The 10,000-nt window shown below is 39.7% G+C and overlaps 1 protein-coding gene across 1 annotated transcript in view; it reads right to left on the bottom strand.

Annotated features, from left to right (window-relative positions):
• LOC143284852 (uncharacterized) overlaps positions 1-10,000 on the bottom strand; it is a 124,199-nt gene that overhangs the window by 21,978 nt on the left and 92,221 nt on the right. Inside the window, 3 exon segments of the mRNA XM_076591954.1 lie at positions 2,572-2,721; positions 6,347-6,476; positions 9,799-9,965. Coding sequence (XP_076448069.1) covers positions 2,572-2,721; positions 6,347-6,476; positions 9,799-9,965 — 447 coding nt within the window.

Below are 10,000 nucleotides of genomic sequence, written 5' to 3'. Positions count from 1 at the left end.
CTCTGGGATGGGCACAAAAAAATCAAATATGAAGCCTAATTATATGCAAACTGCATTTACTGTTATATTTATATTTTTTGTATTCTCTAAACTTGGCACTTTGATCTGATATTCTGACCCAACAACAAGAGCAGTCATTATTATCATTTTTTGTTCAAACAGGAACTTCTTTTGCTAAGCATGGAAGTTTTATTTATTTTGCAAACGTTTTGGTGCAGATAGTAAAAAAGGGAAATTACTCTGTAATTAATGCTAGGGGACTTAATTTGCTTTAAACTGATCTTTCTCATCTTAAACATTACATTTTGAAATTATACTCAATACATAAAAAGCTTGGATTTTTTTAAAAAGTGTATCACAAGTGAGTCTTGAAGGCCTTGCCTCTCTTGTTTTTTAATCTATTTGCAGTGAGTGGCCTTTGAAGTTTTATAAAAGTGTGTGTTTACATATTTGTCAAAATTATCATATCTGAGGCGTGCCTAATGTGCCTGCAATTCTTAAGGAATTTATAATGATTTGGAATATGGTTTGCTATGTTTTACTTAAATCAATGTTTCTTAATGTATGTGATGAAATCATATCTCTTTCATGGCATCCAAGATCATGAATTTATTACAGAAACTGCAACTGAAGAATTTATAATAATAGAATGATAATTTTGTCATAGTGTCTCTTATTCGGAAATAGGGCATCTTACTTTTTATATGTGTCATAATTCATTTTCCTGTGTTATAAACCAAGCCGCAAATTTGTATCACTTTCATATCTTGATTCAACCTTTTCACTTTCAACTTCAACTTTTGCCATGTTCATATGTATGTTAGACTCGACTTTGGGCTGAGAGACTGGGTGGTGTGAGTGACGAGCATTTTGAATGCACATGTGATTTCCTATCGGACTAATGAAGATGTATCGTTTTGTATTGTATCGTATTGTATTGTTCTGTATTGTATCGTATTGTATGGTATGGTATTGTATCGTATTGTATTGTATCAAATCATATTGTATTTATCGTATTGTATTGTACTGTAATGGGTAATATTGTATTGCATTATACTGTACTGTATTGTACGGCATTGTATTGCACTGCATTGTATTTGCACTGTATTAAACTGTATTCCAAAGTATTGTTTTGCATACTATTGTATTGCATCGTATTATACCGTATTGTATTGTGTTGTATCGTATCATGTCGTATTGCAGCGTATTGTACTGCATCGTATTATATTGTATTGTATTGTATAGCACTGTGGTGTATCGTATTGTATTCTATTGCATCGTATTTCATCGTACTGTATTGTATTGTATCGTACCGTATTGTATTGCATTGTACTGTTTTGCATCGCATCATAAGGTATCATATCGTACTGCTTTGCGTTGTATTGTGTCGTATTGCAATGCATCGCATCGCATCGCATCGTATCGTATCTGTATCGTATCATATCGTACTGTACTGTATTGTATCGTATCGTACCGAATTATATTACATTGTATCGTATCGTAATGTACTATATTGCATTATATTGCATTGTATCGTACTGTACTATATTGCATTGTATTGTATCGTGCTGTACTATATTGCATTGTATCGTATCGTACTGTACTATATTGCATTGTACCGTATCGTACTGTCCTATATTGCATTGCATCGTATCGTACTGTATATTGCATTGTATCGTATCGTACTGTACAATATTGCATTGTATTGCATTGTATTGTACTGTACTATATTGCACTGTATCGTATCGTACTGTGCTATATTGCATTGTACTGCATCGTACCGTACTATATTGCATTGTAATGCATTGCATCGTATCGTACTGTACTATATTGCACTGTATCGTATCGTACTGTGCTATATTGCATTGTATTGCATTGCATCGTATCGTACTGTATTATATTGCACTGCATCGTATCGTACTGTACTATATTGCATTGTAATGCATTGTATCGTATCGTACTGTATTATATTGCATTGTATCGTATCGTACTGTACTATATTGCACTGTATCGTATCGTACTGTCCTATATTGAATTTTAAAGCATTGTATCGTATCGTACTGTACTATATTGCATTGTATTGCATTGCATCGTATCGTACTGTATATTGCATTGCATCGTATCTTACTGTGCTATATTGCATTGTATTGCATTGCATCGTATCGTACTGTATTATATTGCATTGTATCGTATCGTACTGTACAATATTGCATTGTAATGGACTGTATCGTATCGTACTGTACTTGTTTGCATTGTATCGTACTGTACTATATTGCACTGTATCGTATCGTACTGTGCTATATTGCATTGTAATGCATTGTATCGTATCGTACTGTACTATATTGCCCTGTATCGTATCGTACTGTGCTATATTGCATTGTAATGCATTGTATCGTATCGTACTGTGCTATATTGCATTGTAATGCATTGTATCGTATCGTACTGTACTATATTGCCCTGTATCGTATCGTACTGTGCTATATTGCATTATATCGTATCGTACTGTACTATATTGCATTGTATTGCATTGTATCGTACCGTACCGTATCGTACAGGTATCCATCCACCCACCTCTCTCGTCCAGGTCCTTGGCATACTGACCGCCGCCACCGGCCCCCGGAGCGTCCTGCAGCCCGCACTGGTCCAGCACCCGCTTCATGTGGTCCTGCAGCGCCTGCCCGCCTCGCTTCATCAGCACGTTCACACGCCGCATGCCCTTCACTGCACCCACACCCACACACAAGGGTGTGTCGTTTGTGCCACGCGCATATGGGAAGAGCCACGCAAAAAAAGAGCACGTGCAGCGCACGCGGCGTGTCCTGACGTGCTGGTGAAGCGAGCTAGGCCCGAGGCCCCACCCACCCCCCACCACCACTACTCCTCCTCGCCGTGGCGTGGGTTGGGGTAGGATGTGTTGGAGGAGGGGGCTGTGGGGTGATGGTTAGAAGGTGGAGACAGTTGGTTAGTAAGTTGGGGGTTTCTTTCCCTTTCTTTCTTCTTCGATTTTTATTTATTTATTTATTTACTTATTTATTTTCTCTCTTTTTTTTTGGATGATGGTTATAATGTGGAGCAGTTGGTTACTTGGGGGTTCTGTTTTTCTCCTACGTTTTTCTTTCCTCCTTCTTTCTATTTGGATGATGGTTATAATGTGGAGCGATTGGTTACTGGGAGGTTTCTTTTTTCTTCTTCGTTTTTATTTTTATTTTTTTCCCTTTAAGTCCAGGAAAAGGATGGAGGTTAGAAAGTTCGCTATGAGTGTTAGTGTTAGTGTGTGTGCGTATGCGTGTGTGTGTGTGTGTGTGCGTATGTGTGTGTGTGTGTGTGTGTTAGTGTGTGTGTGTGTGTGTGTGTGTGTGTGTGTGTGTGTCTGCTTGCCTATGTCTGTGTGTGCGTGTGCGTGTGTGTGTCTGTGCTAGCCTGTGTCCGTGTGTGTGTGCGTGTGTGTGTGCAAGTAAAGTACTGACCCGATGAAACAACAACTGGTTTTCCAACTTAGATCCCGGTAATGATCGCCCGTGGAATTTTCCACTGTGTGAGATTAACATGGGATAAGGATGAAAGCTATGACGATTACATGCAAAGCAGTCAAGTATTATTCATGAGCTGATTCCATCATGAAATTCACCATCGAATAGGTCCATACAATCTTAGGTTAAGGTAAAACAAATCGTTCATTATAACGACACTAACAGAATCATCATATTCAGCGACCATTATCTTGTTTCCTTTCCTTCCTCGTGAAACCATGATTCTTCGAAGATCTTTAAAGAGAGTGAAACAGGAACAAATAGCCCTATTTGCCGTTTTCTAACCCGACTTTCTAAACTGTTCATGATCATGATTCGAAAACTATCTTCAGTCTTATTCACATGAGCAATGTTTAACCAAGACAAAATACTAGTAACAAAAAACAAACAACAAAATACTGATGCATTGGACACGATATATATCTATATATATATATAACGTCATATATTTGCGTATAATTATATCAATGTGGATTTCTTTTCCCGAATTTTGCCTGAGAACAGCACTTTTGTTGCAATGATTTCTTTTTTCAGTGCGCCAAGTGCGTGCTGCACACGGGACTTCCGTTTTTCGACTCATCCGAATGGTCTGACGCTCAGTCGGATTCTCCAGTCAAACTTGGGAGAAAGGAAGTGAACGGGATTCGAACCCACACCCTCAAGGGCACTGTACTGACAGATAAGCGTCTTCACCATTCCTCCAAGGAAACGAATGATGAGCGCTTAAACACCACTCTTAGTCGGCTCTTCGCAGACTGGCGGCCTGCTGAGGCAAATATCCCCGTGTTTGTAAAGCACTCAGTTTGAAATTATATAAAAGAAATAAAATAAAAGAAATAAATGAAGCCAGGAGAACAAATGATTGACATATAGGGAAGATTGGTAACTCTCTCCATTCACAAGGTACACAACTTCCATGTCAATGCTGCTTATGATACTGATTTAGGCTGTGCAACAGTTAAACCAAAGGTAGGAGGTATACATTGGAACAAACCTAGACACTTCTTCAAAAAGGAAGCGCCGGGCTTGTCCTAAAACCGATCACTTGACATGTGCGCATAGCAGCAATGACAGAAGAAATGTGCAAACACACAAATTAGCTATTTTATTCAAGACTGGCAAGCCTAGTTTAGTGGGTCTTTTCTTTTTTTTCTTTTTTTTTCCTTCTTTTTTTAATTTTTTAATTTTTTTAGTTTGGTCTCTGACCTAGGACAGGTGCTACATAATTGAGAACCCATATCATATGAATCAATTAGCAACAACAAAAAAGATGTGATGTCAAGTAACGATGAGAGAAAATACAGACAGGCGCAACAGCCGAATGGCTAAAGGGGTTTGACTTTCAGTCTGAGGGTCCCGGGTTCGAATCTCGTTAACGGCGCCTGGTGGGTAAAGGGTGGAGATTTTTCCAATCTCCCAGGTCAACATATGTGTGGACCTGCTTGTGCCTGAACCCCCTTCGTGTGTATACGCAAGCAGAAGAACAAATTCGCGCGTTAAAGATCCTGTAATCCATGTCAGCGTTCGGTGGGTTATGGAAACAAGAACATACCCAGCATACTCAGCATACTCAGCATGCACACCCCCCAAAATGGAGTATGGCTGCCTACATGGCGGGGTAAATAAACAAAACGGTCATACACGTGAAAAGTTACATGTCTGTGTGCATGTGTGCGTGCCTGAAATCTGATTGGGTAACACATGAAACGAATGATGAGCGCCCAAACGGCGGGTAGGCAGCTTGTTGTGCAAATGACCCCGTGTTTGTAAAGCGCTTAGAGCTTGGTCTCCGACCGAGGATAGGTGCTATATAAGTATCCATATCAACATGTCACAGAAAAAAGATGATGATGATGATGATGATTTATTAACATTTTTTTTATACTGCCAGAGCCTAAAATTAAAGTTATTCAGGCAGTAACTGACCTGCATGCTATCTGAAAAAAAAAAATCATTATGTACATGAACTAAAAATAAGATTGCCTGGCAATGAAAATAAAGAACAAGAAAAATACAAAAAGATCCGATACTGAAACATACATGTTAGTTCCTAAGTACACTGCAGAAAACAAGTCACAGTAAGATACAACACCACATACACTAGATTTGACACAAATACTCCAAACGGGGGCACTGCATAAAAACCTGTACGCAAGACAAAAGTTGGCAGGGATAAGTAAATCCAAAATATGATTATTAAAAAAATATGTATACAGTGAGATTACGATATTAATTACAGAATCAAAAAAATATTTGTATGTGTACAGCCCAATACAGTAAATAAAATGCCAGAGAGAGAAAAAAAAAGGCATCGGAGCCTGAGTAAAGTGGATGAAATTTGACCCATTATATGACGGGCGCAACAGCCGAGTGGTTAAAGCGTTGGACTTTCAATCTGAGGGTCCCGGGTTCGAATCACGGTGACGGCGCCTGGTGGGTTAAGGGTGGAGATTTTTACGATCTCCCAGGTCAACATATGTGCAGACCTGCTGGTGCCTGAACCCCCTTCGTGTGTATATGCAAGCAGAAGATCAAATACGCACGTTAAAGATCCTGTAATCCATGTCAGCGTTCGGTGGGTTATGGAAACAGGAACATACTCAGCATGCACACCCCCGAAAGCGGAGTATGGCTGCCTGCATGGCGGGGTGAAAACGGTCATACACGTAAAATCCCACTCGTGTGCATACGAGTGAACGTGGAAGTTGCAGCCCACGAACGCAGAAGAAGAAGAAGAAGAAGACCCATTATATATAAAAAAAAAAATTTTAAAAGAGATGTGACGTCAAGAAACAATGACGGAAAAGCTGGCTCACGTGTGCTGACGTCAAGGTCACTGTCGTTCGCCAGGTCATCGGTGTTGGCGTCACTGCCGTAGTCACTGAGGCGTCGGGTCCCGATCTTCTTCTTGGCGTCAGTGATGGTGATGTCAGCGCCGAACTTTTCCTGTTTCATGACGTCATGCCGGGGGTTGTTTGTTACGTCACTCACTGACACCTCTGCTGTCTTCCGGTCTTTTTTAAAAGGAGGGTCTCTCTCTCTCTCTTTCTCTCTCTCTCTCTCTCTAACATTTATGAGATACCTATTCTGTTTGTTGCTATTTTGTTGTTGTTTTTTTTCTCTTTGTTCTTTTATTATTGTTATTATCATTATTATCATTATCATCATTATTTTCATTGTCATCATCATCATCATTATTATTCTGAATGTTCGTTTTTTTGTTGTTGTTTTTTTTGTTTTGTTTTTTGTTTGTTTTTGTTGTTGTTGTTGTTTGTTTATTTAATGTTTTTGTTTTGTTTTTTGGAGGGGCGGTGGGGATTGGGGGGGGGGGTGAGGGGGGGCATCGTTTTACATGAGATCAGACCCAAAACTAATGAATAATTAGATTTTTGAAAAATCAACAACATGAATCAATACATATAATTATCTTAAATATAACTTTTATGCAAAGAAAAAGCGTCCTTCCTCTGTTACAGTTCCTACACTCTCTCAGACACCCCATCTGTTGTGAAAGGACCTGTGTGTCAGAGATGCATACAGCCAACAATGCTCTAGTTCACAGAGAAACGAAAGAAATTAAATTCATCACTTTCTCCTGTTCCTTCATTAAGACCGGGTGAAAGTGAAAGTTAGCTGCTGTGATGAACGCAAAGTAGCTACTTGTATAGTGTGCGAACCGTCAAGAACTTCCTTCAATTGTAAACTGCTGCACCAAATGATCTCGAATACATTTAATAAACGGTTAAATGAATAAATCAAATCAATTCAACCAATTGCACCAAAGGCTATCCAGTTCTTACAGGGTAGATTCCCTTTCCCAAATGGGCGCATCAGATGCGAATTGTGTCCCATTTTATCATTTGATTTCATAATCGATTTACTTCCCATTATTTTGTTTTAACTTTACTCTGTTTTGATTATCATTACTTTTTTTTCTTTTTCTTTTTTTGAAAGTAATTTCAATTGTTCATATTTTTGTTTTTAAATGGTTATCATTTTTTTTTTTTTTCTAATGGGCACTTAATTTGGTTAAACGAAATGTACTGTGGAAGCTTGTGTATTGTTGATTATTTGTTTATGATATATATATATATATATATATATATATATATATATATAATATTGATGACGAAACTTTACTTTGTAATGTGGATGAAACGCCTTTTTCATGTCGTCTTTTCATCCGCAAATGTGTTAAACAGTTTCTCTTTTAGAGGTAATAAAGTATTTCTATTTCCTGTATCTGTCATCAGGAACAGAATAAAGTTATTTTAAAAAAAAACAACAACAAAAAACACGAAATCCGAAGTCTAAATTATCTCCCTTGATTTCATGACACATGGCCACAGAACGGTGACCTGCATTATGTGTGGAAGCCTAGGGGATGACTGCCCTCCCCAGTTTAGATACGAACGGTCTTTTGTATTATTCTTATTCGTATTCAACCACAATCTTCAATGTTTATGGAAGAATTTCTGAAAGCACGTATATGTATACACCATGCTGTTTAGATTCCTTTGATTTACCGTATAATCCCCTCAGAGTCAAGTCAGGACCATTCATTAACACCCACATTGCAGACTTCGAATCACACACGCGCGCGCGTGCGCACACACACAGAGTTCGCGCAATCTCACGCAAAGTTCACATATTTAAAGTGATACCCATTCTATATATATAAATAAATAGATATATATACATACATACCAACCAGCATAGCAGATTTCTAATAACAATTCCACACACACTCTTACAAATAACCCTGACGTTCAACATCAGTGGTGATGTTGGTGGTACTATCTTCAAAGGTCTGTCTCAGTGATCCAACTGCGTGCTCTGGTTGTTTAAGGCTCACGTAAGGTTCAGAAACGAGTCCCATGTTATCAGCATGCACTCAAGGCCTGACAAGCGCTTTGGGTTATGCTGCTGTCAGGCATCTTGCCTAGCAGGTGTGGTGTAGCGTATATGAATTTGTCCGAACTCTGTGAAGCCCTCTTGAGAAACTGAACCTGAAACTGAGTCCTCATAAGGTGGCGGCGAAGCTGGGGTGTACTTTTGACCAGCGGCTTTTGTTCATCTTATCTTGTCTGACCGAGAGATTAAATTAATGTGTGCTAAAACTAAACAATGGTCTGCAATCATTGAAATAGGCGCGGACTTTTCGCTGATCAGGCTGAAAGTTGTGGGGTATAACGCGTCCGAAACAAAATTAGTCTGGTGTGTGTGTGTGTGTGTGTGTGTGTGGTGTGTGTGAACTGTAGGGGGTTGGGAGTGGGGGAGGATGCTGACGATATAGCGTTAATGTGCGCGCATGCACAACGGTTTTGGAAACCGACACTCTCTCTTAGAATCGTGTCATAACCGTATCATTGCACTCAAGAAGTTTTGTTTGTCGTAACGTGTCACTGTTGTATGCTTCTGTTGTGGGTTTTTTGGGAAACCGGTGAAGAGCAGTATTCCTTTTATTGTCTTTATCTGACAGTGTCGCATAAAGTGATTTTTAAAAAAATTTAGTTTCATTTCTAATGTGTTTTTTTCTTGGGAGTTTATGCGGTATACCCACCACCAACAGTTAAGTTGTTGGTTATGGGTTGTTGTTGTTGTTTTTTTATCTAGTTTTCCTATGGCATTATGTGTTTATTTTATGTATAATCGTTTATGTACGACCTTGCTGCTTTTACATACCTCCAAATTTCGATCGTTTCATCATGTCTTGCTGCACTGTGCTCATTTTTAACACGCGAGCCTTCTGGTTGTCGGTGAAAAAAAACCCGCAATATTATTAAAATAAACTTTATCAACATCATGAGTTGCCTTACCATGTTCAGTAAGCCAACACGCATGATATGTATATGTGCCTGTGGCCAAAGTACATTAACTCTCTCCATACGAACGCGGCGAAAGAGACGACGTTAACAGCGTTTCACCCCAATTACCATCATTAAAATATTGCAAGCGGAACGCTCTTATACTGAAGAGGTGAATGTTGACAAAGAATACCACAGTTCTGACGACGGAAGCTAAAGGTTGGGGTCATTCAGACACCCACTGGACATCCGAGGGGTCTGTGTAGAGGAGAAGAGAGGACTGGCCGTACTGAGTGAGTTAAAAACCAGTCAGAATCCGAATCCGAATCCACCAACACAACACAAGATCACGCAGTTGGTCAGGCACGGCAATGCATAATACACCAGACCAGACCTCAGCACTGTCTGCGGCCGGCATTCACCTGAGTGAAGGCCACAGTACCACCCCCACCATCACTAACCTTGAGGAGCCGAGCTATCTCCTGCTTGGACAGACTAGGGTCGATGCCCAGGCGTCGCAGGTCCTCGTCGGTGAGCTTGCTGAGGTCGATCTTCTTCTTGCCCTGCTTCAGTCTCAGCTGTCCCTTCTCGTCCACCTCAAAGTAGTTGCCGTCATCAGAGCCCTGGCCTGGAACGTTCAGCTTCAGTTTCTAGGAGGACCTT

This window comes from Babylonia areolata, chromosome 8, assembly GCF_041734735.1.
Source record: "Babylonia areolata isolate BAREFJ2019XMU chromosome 8, ASM4173473v1, whole genome shotgun sequence".
Taxonomy (NCBI): Eukaryota; Metazoa; Mollusca; class Gastropoda; order Neogastropoda; family Buccinidae; genus Babylonia; species Babylonia areolata.
The sequence above is the reverse complement of the archived record's forward strand: the minus strand, read 5'-3'. Positions and strand labels throughout refer to the sequence as shown.